The following is a 14,249-nucleotide window of genomic DNA, read 5'->3' on the forward strand; positions in this document are numbered from 1 at the left end:
GGCATGATACCCACGTTGGTTCACTGCACTGCATGGAAAATCGGTACATGCCCACAAGCCAAACAGCTGGGATATCCCAGGTGGGCAGTGCTGTTGGCTGATGCAGTCTCCCTGGCCATCTCCACTGTCCCTGGCCTCCCCACCAGGCGTTCGTGCCTCCCCTGGCTGAGGATCTGCTGGCTCGGGACTTTGAGAGGCTTGGACGCCTTCCCTACAAAGCTGGCCTGAGCCTACAGCGGGCGCAGGAGGGCTGGTTTGCCCTCACCGGCTCCGAGCTCTACGCTGTCTTCCCAGAAGGCCCCTGTGAGGAGCCACTGCAACTTCGGAAATTACAGGAGCTTTGTGCGTACGCCTGGACCTGGGCCCCAATCTCCAGGGCACCCTATCCTGGGCTCCCAGGCCCCAGCCCCTCTCCTTAAGTCTGAACTTTACCCTAACCCAGCCAGAAGGAGCAGCCTGCCTGCTCATGTCCTCTCCTGTCCTTGGGATGCATCTCAGCCACCCCATGGATTGGTGGGTGGGTCCCAGGGGTGCGTGGACCCAGAGAGCTTTGGGAGGGAGCAGGTTAGGAACCATGAACGAGGCCTGGACCTCACCTCAACTGGCTTCTCCACAGCCGTCCAGGGGGACAGCGAGAACCAGGTGCTGGTGCTGGTGGAGCGACGGAGGTGAGCCTTGGCTTCCTGAAGGGGCTCTGAGAAGCCTGGGCAGTCTGACAGGCCTGGGAGAGGTGGGACAGGTGGTGGGTCCCCCAAGTGACTGACTTCCCGGCCCAGGACGCTGTACATCCAGGGGGAGCGGCGGCTGGATTTCATGGGCTGGCTAGGGGCCATCCAGAAAGCAGCGGCCAGCTCCGGGGACACATTGTCAGAGCAGCAGCTGGGAGATTCGGATATCCCCGTGATTGTGTACCGCTGTGTGGACTACATCACGCAGTACGGTGAGCTCGGCCTCCATGCACAGGCCCCGCCCCGCCCCTCCTAGAGAGACTCACCTCCTGCCGCAGAGGCCGAGCCTCGCCTTCCTGAGATCTCCCTGAAAGCCTCGAGGCCCGCCCCTTGCCCAATGCCCATAGTCCCTCATGTTTGGCCACGCCCCGGCTCGGCCACGCCCCCAGCTGAGCCCCACCCTTCTCCAGGCCTGACCTCCGAGGGCATCTACCGCAAGTGTGGGCAGACGTCAAAAACACTACGGCTGCTGGAGAGCCTACGGTTGGACGCTCGCTCTGTGCGCCTCAAGGAGGGCGAGCAGCACGTGGACGACGTCTCCTCCGCACTCAAGCGCTTCTTGCGAGATCTGCCCGATGGGCTCTTCACTCGAGTCCAGCGCCTAGCCTGGCTGGAGGCCTCAGGTAGGCCCTGCAGCCCATGCCCAGTCTGAGACCCAGGCCAGTGCTGCTGACTTGTACACTCTGATCTCAGTTTTCCCTGCCCTCCCCATCATGCGCTTGGGGCTAAGCATGCCCCAGCGGTGGACTCTAGCGCCCCTTCCTCCTTGCCTCTCATTCCCATTGTCACTCTATGCAGAGCTGGCATCCCTTGGAGTTGGAGAATTTTTTCCTTTTGTTACATGGCTGGCCTTATTTGACTTAGAGCGGGGTAGAGAGTGATATCACCTAGGATGGGAGGCAGAGTAGCCCGAGGGGTGGGACAGGGAAGGTGGTTACTGGGGGGGATTCCTGACCTGATCCATCTCTCCCTACCCAGAGATTGAGGATGAGGAGGAGAAGGTGTCCAGGTACCGAGAGCTTCTGGCACGTCTGCCCCCAGTCAACCGGGCCACAGTGAAGGCTCTTATCAGCCACTTGTACTGGTGAGGAGCAGCACTCCTGGGGGGCTGGGGTGGATAAGACTCTTCTACTCCCAACCTGGCTGACTCTTCTCCCCTGGGAACCAGGTGGGTCTGGGAACTGAGTGTTGCCTTATGATGTGCCCTGGTCTTGGACACTTTGGCTCCCAGCTTGCTTCCTTCAGGGTGGGAGAGTAGAGGAGGTTTCAGCTAGCAGCCACATCTCTCAGGTTCCCAGCCTTACTTCTCCCTGGGACCCAAAACTTGGTCAGAAAGACTGTCCCCTCTTCCTCTTAACTAGTGGTCCTCTCTGACTGGGACCTACCATGGCCTCACTCCAGGAGCCATTCATGGACCGGGCAGGAATTAGGAAGGTGAGGTAGGGAAGTCCTGGGTTAGACCCCTCATTCAAGGCTTCCGTCCTTCTGTGTCCAGTGTCCAGTGCTTCTCAGACACGAACCAGATGAACACGCACAACCTGGCTATTGTGTTTGGGCCCACGCTCTTCCAGACAGATGGGCAGGACTACAAGGCCGGCCGTGTGGTGGAAGACCTCATCAGCCACTATGTGGTGGTATTCAGTGTGCGTTCCCCAGCAGGCGGGCAGCGGTGGGCAGCATTCAGCCTCATGGGCAGCAGTGACTGTCTGTCCCTGTCCCTTCCCCCTTTACAGGTGGATGAGGAGGAGCTGAGGAAGCAGCGGGAGGAGGTCACTGCCATCGTGAAGATGCGTGTGGCTGGCACTGCTAGCGGAACCCAGGTGAAGGGCAGGGCCTGGGGTGGGGGGCTCAGGCCAGGCACCTGCACCCACTCCCCAGGCCTCCCGCTGAGCCCTGTTTCCCTACAGCACGCCGGTGACTTCATCTGTACCGTGTACCTAGAGGAGAAGAAGGCGGAGGCAGAGCAACACGTCAAGGTGGGGACCAGGGACCGAGAGGCCAAGGGGCTAGGAGAGTCAGGCTGGACCAGGCACAGGCTCCGATGACCAGGGAGCATGGCTTCCACCCCCAGGGGAGCCCTGGTTTGGGACCTGTATCTGGCCAGTGCCAGAGCCTGTCTCTTTCCCCTCTCACCCATCAGGACCACTCAGAGACAGCCTCCTGCATCCCAGTACTCCAGAGGACACTGAGAGGGGTGGGCTCACAACCACACAGCAAGGTTGTGACACAGTGAGGGCTGGGGGTTGGGTAGGCTGATCTCCTCCTCCTCCTCCTGGGTCCACACAGATCCCAGCATCCATGACTGCAGAGGAGCTTACCTTGGAGATCCTGGATCGCAGGAATGTGGGCATCAGGGAGAAGGACTATTGGACCTGCTTCGAGGTCAACGAGAGGGAGGAGGCAGGTGCGTGACCACCAGGACTGGTGCAGGAAATGGGGCAGCCCCAGTCTGTCGTCCTCTATCCCAGTTTGGCGATACCGGTGGCAAGGGGGTGTTTTAGGTGATGGATGTGGCTGTCGAGTTGTGACCTCAGTGATGGTGGTGAAAGCGTGCTGGCGGGGGTTCAGGTGGCAGCTGTAACATGGCTGATGGGAGGGATGGTGAAGGAGTGGATCGTGTCAGCTATGGCACTTTCTCTAGTGTTAATGAGATTGGTGTTGCTTGCAATGGTGGAGATGCTGAATTTGATAATGGGGTTGTGAGTGACAGCATGGGTGGTGAGAAGCATGCTGGAGAAACGGGGTGCAGTGCTGGTGCTGTTAAGGGGCCACGGTGGTAAAGGGGGGTGATAAGGCATTTTAGGGTGAAGGATGGTCTCAGTGGCAGTGGAGGTTGAGGGTGTGTCTGTTCATTTGTTTTACTGTTGTTTGTTGAGTGCCAGGCAGTCAGCAGGAGAGTTGGGCACGTAGTCCCTTCCCTCACAGGGGTTACTCTAGTATGGAATAGAGATTCTGATCCTGTGATCACACCCATAAACACACAACTACAGCTGTGTTAACTTCTGTGAAAGAAAGGGCCATAATGCCACCAAAGCTTATAACAAGGTCTCTGGCTTTGGAGCCCCTGGACTAGGAGGTTAAGGAAGAGTAGGGGTTACTTGGCGAAGAAGAGAGGAACGTACTTCCAGGCAGTGGGGACAGCGTGGACAAAGGCCGTGTGGTGGCCAGGGGCTCTGTACTTTCAAGGAGCTTGAGATAAGGGCAGTGAGGTGTGTGGCACAGGGTGGGGCTGAAGATGGAGGCAGAGGCCACTCTCATGGCCTGACAACAACACAAGGCCATTGAAAAGTTAGTGGTTGGGAGCTGGAAAAGATTCCTCCTTACTGCTGGGTAGAGGGACACGGAGAGAGGGGATGAGCGCCCATGGCAGGGACTGCTTCAGAGGCCACACCATTGGTCCAGGAAGATGGTATCACGCGCCAGGTTGGCTGCCAGGAGCTGGAAAGAAGCAGAGAGATTCGACACATTGCAGACTGAGAGGGAGGAGAGTTTATTTCCGGCTTGAGTAGCCTGGTGGGGGGTGCTCTTTGCCCTGATGAGGACGCACAGGAAAGATCACCAGCTTGGTTTTGAACGTGGCAGGTTGGAACAGATTTGGTCCTGCCCAGATGTGTCAGGAGTGGTCAGGGGAGCCGTGTGGCAGTAGGAGGCAGAGGCGGTGGGCAGTGCCATTCGCCACGTTGGTGATGGGTGTCTGTGGGCCAGCTCTCAGTGCTGTCTGGCCTTGTGGCCCCAGTGACCAAGTGTCCCCTCCCCAGAGCGCCCCCTGCACTTTGCGGAGAAGGTGCTTCCCATCCTGCACGGGCTGGGCACAGACAGCTACCTGGTGGTGAAGAAGCACCAGTCCATGGAGGCCATGCTGCTGTACCTAGGTAGGTGGTGTCCCTGGGTGGGCGGTGCCTGCGGGGCTGGGAAGCCTGGTGGGGGGTGGGGGGGGTCCCTCCATCTAGACCTGGAGCAGGATATGGTGGAGCCAGGCAGGAGAGGCTCAGGCAGCAAGTACCAGGGGGGCAGGCCTCTTCAGAGGCTGGAGCAGGACAGGGCAGTTTCCTTCATTGGGGGACCCCGCCCCGGGTGTCTGTGTCCACGGGTGGGCACAGCTTGTGCCCACTCCACTCCTCCCCCAGCCAGCCACGTGGGTGAGACCAAGCACGGCATGATGAAGTTCCGAGAGGACCGCAGCCTCCTGGGCCTGGGCCTGCCCACGGGCGGCTTCCACGATCGCTACTTCATCCTCAACAGCAGCTGCCTGCGGCTCTATAAGGAGGTCCGGGTACGTGATCCTGCCAGGTCCTGGCCTGCAGTGGGCACCCGCACCCACGCGTGCTCGGTCACCCAGGCTCCAGTGTCCCCCTGGGCCTGATGGCGGGAGCATCCCCATCGTGGGGTCTTGATACAGCACAGCACTGGTTGTGGGGAGCTGTGGACTCTCAGAGACCCTCCTGCTGTGGCTCTGGCTTTGCCCTGGGGCCCTCCCAGGCCCTGGTACCTGAATGCCATTACATCAGGCATGTGCTATCCCCCCGTGCCTGGTCATGTCACCCAAAAGAACCTGCTGAGGTGACAGCCCCACGTTGTGGCCTGTGCATGCCTTGTTGCTTCATAGGCCATACCCACTGCCGACCCACTCTGTGCCCACGCTGTCCACATGTCAGATGTCCTCCCTGACCAGACACCATCTCCATCCCAGTGCCTCCCCCTCATCTTTTGCACATACGAGCCACATCCCGCCACGCACCACAACACACACCGTCCTAGCCCTGGGCCTCCTTCGTCCGTAACCCTGATCCTCTATCAAACAGAGCCAGAGGCCATGGAGCGGGGCCCCTGAGACCGTGAGTAGCTCCGGGTCAACTGCCAGCTGCCTTACACCGCCTGGGGGTCAAATGAGCCTGGTGGGAGCACAGGGTCACAGCCAGAGCTCCTGGCCATCTCCAGGCATGGTTTCTTGGCCTCTACCTGGGGTCTGTGGCCTAGGCTCCTGCCCTTCTCATCACCAGCCCTGTCCCAGAGTCCTTCGCCAGGGTCCCCATCAGTGCTTTCGAGTTCTCCAAAGGACTCAGCTGTGGAACCAGTTAGTGGAGGCCCGTAGGAACCACCCTCTTTCCAACCCCGGAGAGAGTTCCAGTGCTATTAGAACATCATTGTTACTTTCCTTATCCTAAAACAGGAGAGCAGGACTACAGAAGCTTGTGGTATATTCCCCACTGGCAGCTGGTTGCCAGCCTGTGTTTACATACCCTGAGAGAGGGAAGCTCAACCTCTCCTCTCTGGGGGGCTGCCCTATCTCTAGAATGATACTCCTGTCTGGGAGAAAGACCTTGCTCAGGTTCAGCTGAGACCTGCCTCCCACAATACCCCTGTGGACCCCAGCTGTGCCTTGGGTACCACAGAGTGCAGATGCTCTGTGCAGATGGTCAGCAGAAACATGTTTCTACGCCCAGGGGTTCAGCCTGAGCTCCTACCAGTGTCTCCTAAGGACATCTGAAGAGGCCTGGCTGCCATGGAGGGAGCAGAGCAGATAGAGCAGGACCTTCGCCTCCCTCTGTTTGCTCACTGTATCTCTGTTAATGCAACCTGGGCTCCTGCTGACCCTTGTGGGTAAGGCCTCCTCTTTGCTCTTTTGCCTCCATCATCGTTATCACTTCCTTACTTCTGTGCCTTAGCCCTCTAGTCAGTCCTCCTTGCTTCTGGGATGCCTTTTTCCTGGCTCCCTCCCTCTAGGGACTATTTGTGTGTTGACAGAGAGAAGGGAGGATGGCTGGGCCACCTGAAAGAGCATCAGCGTCTGCTGATCCCTTGACTTGGAGGAGGGAAGGCGGGAGAGCTAGAAGGAGGAAGCAGATCTCATGTCTGTGGAGCCAGGCTTTGTGTCCGGCCTTTCCCATACTGGGACATGCAATCTCTCTGCTGTCCTCTGGGGAGGGGCATTGTCCCCACTTCACAGGGAGAAAGCAGGCTTCAAGTGCTTTGTCCAAGGCCATCTCTAGGCGGTAGACTGGGTTTCAAATCCAGATTTGTAAGCCTCAGAGCTCCAGTTTTTACCCCCTGAAGTACAGGGGCAAAGGCCTCGGCAGCGAGGGCTGGTCAGTGTGGGCCCTGGCGGTGCAGTCCCGGGGCAGCCAGCACCAGTCTCATAGGAGCCAGTAGTGAGCTGCTTGTAATCCTGGAATTCGCTAGTGTGTGGGGCAACAGGAAGGAAGACTTGAATTTGGAACAACCCCTGGCAGTTCAGGATAGGTGAAAACCCACGTCTCATCCTGGGGTCTCCCGTTGTTAAAGACCCTGAGGCACCTGGAAAGGCACATTCTAGAAAGATCTGGGTTCTCGCAGAGGTCTTTGAGCTTCGTTCCCTGTCAGTGACCTTATACCTCGGAAATGCTGGGAAGATAAGCTGCTTGATCAGAAGGTTACATTGACTGACGCGCCCCTTGCCCCCCAGAACCCCCTCGGCCTCCCTGTCTTGGCCACGCTCATGTCACACACCTGCCACGCATACGCCACGCTCACCAGCCCCTGGGGCTTGAGGGCGGTGCTTTTCTGATGCTCACAGAGCCACAGCCTGGCGTGAACGCCTTCATTCCCACAGTTTTCTCCTCGCCCTGCTCCACCCACTCTCGGTTCACCTTGCTCCTTGATTTTAGTCCTCATCCCTTCACACCCGCAGCCTGACTTCTTGAAGCCTGCTGCCTGCTTTCATTCCCAGCCTGTTTCCGTCTGTGCCTGCAGCCCAGCCTCCCCCGCATCCTTTCTCCAGTCATGCCCGGAGCCGGACGTTTTCCACGCCGACAGCCTACGTTCTCTTATGACCTCTGTCTCCGTCTTTCCATTCCCGCTGCCTGGTTTCTTCCAACCTCAGTCTGGTTTTGTTAGTGCTCCCAGCCTTGTGTCTTCCCTGCTTGCACATAGGCATCTCCCCTGCTGTATTCTCACACCTTGTTCCTCTCGTATCCACAGCCTGATTTCCCTTCCCTCCGCCCAGTTCAGTTTCCTCCCTGCCCGCAGCCCCGCTTGTTCCTGGCCCTCTTGGGCACCATTGTCCTGCTATATACAGGAGATATAGGGCTCCCCAACCAGAGGCCTGGTCGTTAGGGGGACTAGGGGTGAAAGCGTGATGAAGGTTCCTAATAAGCTCCTAAACCACAAGCCTGTGACAGTGCCAGAGTCTCCACTGATCCCCAGTCAGCCCATCCTATTGCGACCTCACAAGGAAGTCCACCAGTTCCCAAACGCTCCCGCTTCCTGCCCATCCCCTAGGTCCCCTCTTTTTGTTCCCGCTGAGGAGCCATGCCTGGGGGTGGCTGGGAGCAATGGTGGGGAACAGAGCAGAGGTGGCTCAACTTTTGACCCCCAGTTTCGGTTGTAAGTGAGTCCCCCCTCCCCTGCCATCCACCCTGGTGTCCCTGCTGGTACCAGGGTTGCCTGGTGGGGGCAGGGCTTCAAGCAAGTGGCTCCCAGAGCAGGAGGAAGGCTCATCAGCTTGACCTCTAACTAACTGCTTCCCTGGAGGTCATTGCTCCCATTCCCCTGCCTCCGAGCCAGCCTGCTTCTTCCAAGCCCAGACCCATATGCAGAGGCGGGGACCAGAGGTGAGCACGTCAGTGATCTGGTGCCCCTCCCCAGTACATTGGTCTGCTGCTTCCTGACCTAGACCATTGGGAAGTTCTTCCTGTGGTCTACCGAACAGCCATTCTGCTTCAGCTTGAGTCATTAGTCTTCACTTTGTGGAATCAAAGAATCAGTAACTGCTCACCCCACAAGCCTTCTGTTCACACAGTCAACCCTGGAGCCTCCGCAGGGCAGGGAGGGGTGAGGAATAAACGACCTGAGACAGACAGACACAAGCAGCCAGCCGAGGTGCTCAGCTTGCACACGCCCATTTAGTTCAGTGCCAGAGGGCGATGTGCCGCGCGCAGATGTGTCCCTCCACAGACGAGCTGGATCAGCTGCTGCTGCGCGTCAGTTCTCATCGGCAGGGCAGCAGGCGGGACCGGGGGCGCTGCTGTGGACAGCTGCCCGGGACTGAGGGTTGACTGTCTGATGCTGCTGCAGGGAGAGAGGCCTGGGGGCTCTGTTGGGCTGGATTATGATCAGGGAGGGCTTTGTCAGGAAGGCTTCCCAGAGGAGAGCCCCTGTGCTGGGATATGGAGGGGCTGGGAGAAGGGGGAGGGAGGCACCCAGTTGGGAGACCTGCCCCAGGGCCCACCCTGACTGGCTGAAGTGCCCGCTCCCTCTGCCCTCCCCAACCCAGAGTCACCGGCCTGAGAAGGAGTGGCCTGTCAGGAGTCTCAAAGTCTACCTGGGAGTGAAGAAGAAACTCCGGCCGCCCACCTGGTGAGCTGGGGAAGTGGGTCTGTGGCGCTCAGAACTGACGGGGGAGACGCGGCTGAGGGCTGTGAACTTGACAATTTTCAGTAGTTCTAAAGTTGTGGTCTCCCAGACCAGCAGCATCAGCATCACCTGGAAACGTGTTAGAAACCCAGATTCTCGGGCGCCATGCCAGCTGTGCTAAATGATGGATTCTGGGGGTGGGGGCAGCAGTCTGGGCTGGTACAAGCCATCTTGGGAACTCTGATGCTTGCTCATGTCTAAGAACCTTTGGCCTGGATGGAAATCCAGTTAGTCACTGAGTAACTCTGGGACCTCTGTGTGCCTCCCTTCCCACATCTGTAGAATGGGAAAAATAATGGCACACCTGTTCCAAAAGGTGGCTGTGTTTCTTTTTTTAAATTGAAATATAGTTGAGATGTTTGTATGTTTCAAACGTTGAAAAGCGATGCACAGCCACTACCATTGTTACTAATTACAGTCCCTCGACTTGGGTTTCTGGCATTCTCCTCTTAGCCCCTGGCTGTGCCTGCTTGTCTCTGGGGGATAGGGCTCGGGGGGTAGGCAGCCAAGGCCCTGGGAGGCTGGTGGGGCGGGGGGAGCTGTGAGAGGAGGAGACAGAGGCTGGGATGTGCTGTGCCTGCTGAAGGCCCTGAACTCTGCCCCCAGCCCTGGCCTAGGCTGCTGGGCTGTGAGGCCTGTCCGGGTTGTCAAGTGACCCCACCTGCTCCTTCTCTGCAGCTGGGGCTTCACGGTGATACACGAGACGGAGAAACACGAGAAGCAGCAGTGGTGAGTGAGGGTCCCAGGCCGAGGAGAGGTGGTAGCACGTCCCCCTGGACTGGGTCCCCTCACTGTCCAGGTCTGGGCCCTGCCCCTGAGACCCTGGGCAAGGGAGCAGGGCAGGGTGTCCCTGCTCAGCCGGGCCGGCCCTGATGGTGTCCAGATCTGTGCCCCACCCTGCAGGTACCTGTGCTGTGAGACACAGATGGAGCTCCGGGAGTGGCTAGCCACCTTCCTCTTCGTGCAGGTACCAGGCGCGGGGTGCAGGGCGGGGGTGGGGTCCCAGAAGGCCTCCATTACAGAGCATGTGTGTGTGTGTGCTGCTTCACTGTTCAGGCCACTGATTGCTTCAGGATTTTGAATTGCTTTTAAGGCATTTGTATGTTCGTTCTCTTATAAACCCTTCCTGGCACCTGCTGTGGTCCAGCCTGGAGCCAGGCATGCTAGAGACATAGGGTGCAGGCCCCTGCCCTCGGGCACTCACTCCCCACGTGGAAAGGAAAACAGATCCAGAAGGGGCCTGTTAGAGCCGAGCGCTTGGGTGACAGGGAAGCCAGGGACACTACCTCGTGGAGGTGGTGGCAGGGTGGGGAAGGCAGCAGGAGAGGGTATCATGGAAGTGGAATCTGTGGGGATCAAGGAGTGGTCCCCAAGCAAAGGTAGGGGCGGGGGGGATTCTAGGCCAAGGAAACAGTTTGCTCACAGGCATGGCAGGACTGTCCAAGAGGGCATAAAGGGAGAAGCCTGGAAGTGCTAGACACTGGTACTGAGAGGTTGCTGGGAGTCAAATCTCAGTCTTGAAGGCCACGCCAAGAAAGCTGAACTTGTCAGTCAGCAGTTCTAAGGGAGACTTTTTATGCAAGAGTGGTGTGCAGGTTTGCGTCTGAGAGGGTTCATTGTGGGTGCGGCTTGTAGGGAAGGATGGACTGAGGGCTGAGCCTGGAGGTGAGGGGTCCCGTGAGGTGGCTGCTGCAGGGGGCTATGTGGGAGCGGGTTGGAGAGGACTTGAAGCCAGAACAGGGCTAGAGGGGTGGGCTGGAAAACAGGTGTGTTTTTGTTTTTGTTTTGGCCTCACGGCATGTGGGATCTTCGTTCCCTGCTGCTGCTACTGCTGCTAAGTCACTTCAGTCGTGTCTGACTGTGTGCGACCCCGTGGACTGGTGCCTACCAGGCTCCTCCATCCATGGGATTTTCCAGGCAAGAGTACTGGAGTGGGGTGCCATTGCCTTCTCTGCTTGATTCCCTGAGCAGGGATCAAACCCTACATTGGGAGCACAGAGTCCACTGGACCACCAGGGAAGTCCCCAAACAGGGTTTTAAATGAGAACTCAGAATCGTTTGGGGAAAAGGGAGACAGGAGTGTACCAGGGCCTCGGGTTGAGCTCTTGTAGCCCTGAGCTTCCTGGTAGTCAGCGTCTAAAGGGAATCAGAGTGGATTCTGTAGCTTTCTGGGTTTCTGGTGAAAGGAAGCAGGCTTGTTCCTGTAGAACTGTTTTCTTGGCGCTGCATTCTTGGAGTGGTTTGCTTGTGGGCCTGGAAATGAGAGTTGTTGAGTAATATAATTGCCTGGGCTTTGCCGGAGACACAGTCATGTTCTCTAGCAGCTGCTTCTCATATCGGCTCGGATCAAAGCAGAAGGTTTCACCTCAGATCATAGCCGAGGCATTTCTGGGAAGGGTGGGTGGATCCAGAGCCGAGCCTGGGCCCAGCGGAAGCCGAGCCCAGGCCCAGCGCCCCTCCTCTCCCCTGCCGCCCAGCACGACGGCCTGGTGTGGCCCTCGGAGCCCTCACGCGTGTCCCGGGCGGCGCCTGAGGTCCGGCTGGGCAGCATTTCATTGATCCCCCTGCGAGGCAGTGAGAATGAGATGCGCCGGAGTGTGGCTGCCTTTTCTGCGGACCCCCTTTCTGTGAGTGGCTCTCCATCCCTGTGTGCAGTGTCTGGGGACCCAGCTTCTCCCTGACTTACCTTTGTTCCTCCTCTCTGAGTGCCCTCCGGCCCCATCCGCCCGTCCTCATTGGGAGCCCTGACAGGCCCCTTGGGTTCACCAGGTTCACGGGAGCCCCCTTTATTGCTGGTCCCTGGCCCCCTACTCCCTGTGAGTCTTCACAAATGTGTTCATGGAATCTGGGCTTCTCTGCCTTCCCACAGCTTCTCCGAAACGTCTGAGCCCTGTTGGGACTCTGCCATGCCACCGCCGCCGTGAAGCCTTCCTGGGCAGATGCCCTCATGCCCTGCGTGCCTGGCGTGAGCCAGCAGGGGGCGCCTGAGGAAGCCACATCTCCACGCCCCTCATCCTGACTGCAGCCTGGGGTTCCCTGGCCAGGACATGGCAGGGCAGGCAGCAGGGTCTGCCTGAGGAGGAATCCCTTACCTGCTCTGTCCAGGTGCTCAGCCCTCCTGGCCTGCTGTCCCATAGGGTCACCCACCCTGACTTTGGAGGGGTTGGAAAGATGGGCATCTGTCAGAAACCCTGGCAGGCTGCTGTCCTTTCAGAGGCTCGAGGTCCCGAGGCCCCCGCTGGAAGGGAGCCCACCCTTTGGCCACAAACTCCAGAACAGCCGAAAGTGGATGCTCTGAAGGAACACTCAGCTGGGGTGGGGAGGGAGCTCTGGGTAAATGTGTACAGGGCTGAGAACTGGACTTAGGGGACTTCTGCCCCTCCTCTGGTCTGGGCTTACTGGGAGGGCCCAGGCTGCCCGGTGCCCCTTCCCCACTTTGGGGACCTTTTGATAATATAAATATATCTGTATATTTTATCCCCTGGTGCTGAGGTCTGTAATTGGTTGTGGGTTTCCAGTATCCCAGGGTAAGAGGGGCCAGGAGGTCCAGAGGTGAATGCCTTGTGCCCCGAAGCTGGGGACCTGGCCCTGCTCCCTCTAGGCTCTCCCCTGTTCAGACACTCTCCGCCTGCCCCAGGCAGAGCCCCGGCCGGGCTCCGGGCCACCCTCATTGTACTCCTGTGCAGCCAGGCTGGGAATTGCGGGTCCTGACTCTGGCCAGGACAGACCCCAGCTGGACTCGCCCTGCTGTGCAGCCTGATTCTGAGCCAGGGGTTGGGTGTGTGGCATATGAGTGATTCAGGGTAGCTTGTCAGCCCCTCTAGAGACACAAGGTCACAGAGGCACCAGAGCTATATTAGGAAGAAGGGCCTCAGGTTACCCTGGGCTTCTGTGCATACCCCTCCAGAGGTGCCCTGCCTTGGGCCAGGAAGCTGCCCTCACTGGGCACTGCCTGACCGTCTCCTCCAAGAAGACAAGGCCCTGGCAAGTGGGGTGCAGAGACGAATTTGGGACTCCCTGGGAAGGTGCCAGACACCACATTGCTACCTCTGCCTAAAGCCTCATTACCAGCCTCTCTCCGGGGACCAGTGGGCAGACAGGCTGACCTCCCAGCCTAAGCCACTGGGGCTGGGCAAAGTGGGTTGGGGTGGGTCAATCACATGACTTCTGACTGATCCGGTTCAGTGGGGAGGCCTGGGTGTGGAGGGGGGTCTTGGGGACCTGGACTCCAGGCTTCTTGTTCCTGTCTCTTGGGAAGGGAAAGTGGATGCCAGACTGAAATAGGTTCTCTGGCAACTTTTGTCTTAGGTGGGCTGCTCCAGACCAAGCTGGCCATCCTACCTGCACCTAAGATAAGACTCTTGTCCAAGTGCTTTGGGGCTGGAATTCTTCCCTGGATCTGACCTTGAACTGACCAGCTAGCCCTGTGCCCCAGAGAAAGGGTGGGTGAGACTGGAGGTACTCCCCTGCTAGGCTGCCAAGTGTCATTTACCCCAACTCAGGGACAGACAGGCTGCAGTGACTGCACTGGGCCACCAGAGGGCAGCCATGGACAACTCAACACTGCTGGTTCCACCCAGCACAGACTCTGGAAGGCCCTCTTGTGGCTGTCGTCTGTTGGAGTGTCGGGTGGGACCTGGCCCTGCTTTTGACCCTAGTGCTGGTGATATTCTGGAAGGCAGCACAATGGAGGAAGTGCTTTGGACTCCCAGGCTTTTGGAGTCCGAAGGAGGGAGGAAAGGCCTTTGTGGGTCAATGCCTGTGTAGGCGCTATCCTGGCAGAGGAAGAAAGGCCCAGAGAAGGGAAGCGACTTGTGCGAGGTCACACAGCTCTCCTGAATCAGGGTTGTGATTCATTTCTACCGCCCCACTTTGGGAGATTCTCCTTCCTCCACTCCTGATTCTGACTCTGCTGTCCCTTCTCATAAGTGGCCCCATTTGTCTCCTGGGGAAGGGGATCTGAACTGTGTAGAGTTAATGATAGCTTAAAGTACTTTTCCTAGGGATCAGGGATGACATCCCAATAGGAGCCTCCGGGGCCTCAACTTGATGAAACATGGCAAAGACAGCAGTATTGTGTGGATTAGGGCAGGAGGCTCTGCTGGTCTTTGTCACAAAGATTTCTAGAAA

The 14,249-nt window shown here is 58.3% G+C and overlaps 1 protein-coding gene across 2 annotated transcripts in view; it reads left to right on the plus strand.

Annotated features, from left to right (window-relative positions):
- ARAP1 (ArfGAP with RhoGAP domain, ankyrin repeat and PH domain 1) overlaps positions 1-12,596 on the plus strand; it is a 49,197-nt gene extending 36,601 nt beyond the window's left edge. Inside the window, exons 19-35 of one of the 2 annotated variants that reach the window (XM_070383787.1) lie at positions 147-342; positions 617-668; positions 777-940; positions 1,139-1,351; positions 1,707-1,812; positions 2,224-2,371; positions 2,462-2,548; positions 2,636-2,704; positions 3,015-3,132; positions 4,487-4,600; positions 4,856-5,001; positions 5,531-5,563; positions 8,980-9,062; positions 9,798-9,848; positions 10,023-10,086; positions 11,597-11,746; positions 11,989-12,596. In XM_070383787.1, coding sequence (XP_070239888.1) covers positions 147-342; positions 617-668; positions 777-940; positions 1,139-1,351; positions 1,707-1,812; positions 2,224-2,371; positions 2,462-2,548; positions 2,636-2,704; positions 3,015-3,132; positions 4,487-4,600; positions 4,856-5,001; positions 5,531-5,563; positions 8,980-9,062; positions 9,798-9,848; positions 10,023-10,086; positions 11,597-11,746; positions 11,989-12,006 — 1,812 coding nt within the window. In that variant the 3' untranslated portion in view covers positions 12,007-12,596. The remainder of the gene's footprint in view (positions 1-146; positions 343-616; positions 669-776; positions 941-1,138; positions 1,352-1,706; positions 1,813-2,223; positions 2,372-2,461; positions 2,549-2,635; positions 2,705-3,014; positions 3,133-4,486; positions 4,601-4,855; positions 5,002-5,530; positions 5,564-8,979; positions 9,063-9,797; positions 9,849-10,022; positions 10,087-11,596; positions 11,747-11,988) is intronic. The other variant, XM_070383786.1, reaches the window with a different exon arrangement.
- Positions 12,597-14,249: the final 1,653 nt, after the last annotated feature.

Source organism: Bos mutus, chromosome 15 (assembly GCF_027580195.1).
Source record: "Bos mutus isolate GX-2022 chromosome 15, NWIPB_WYAK_1.1, whole genome shotgun sequence".
In the NCBI taxonomy this organism is placed as follows: Eukaryota; Metazoa; Chordata; class Mammalia; order Artiodactyla; family Bovidae; genus Bos; species Bos mutus.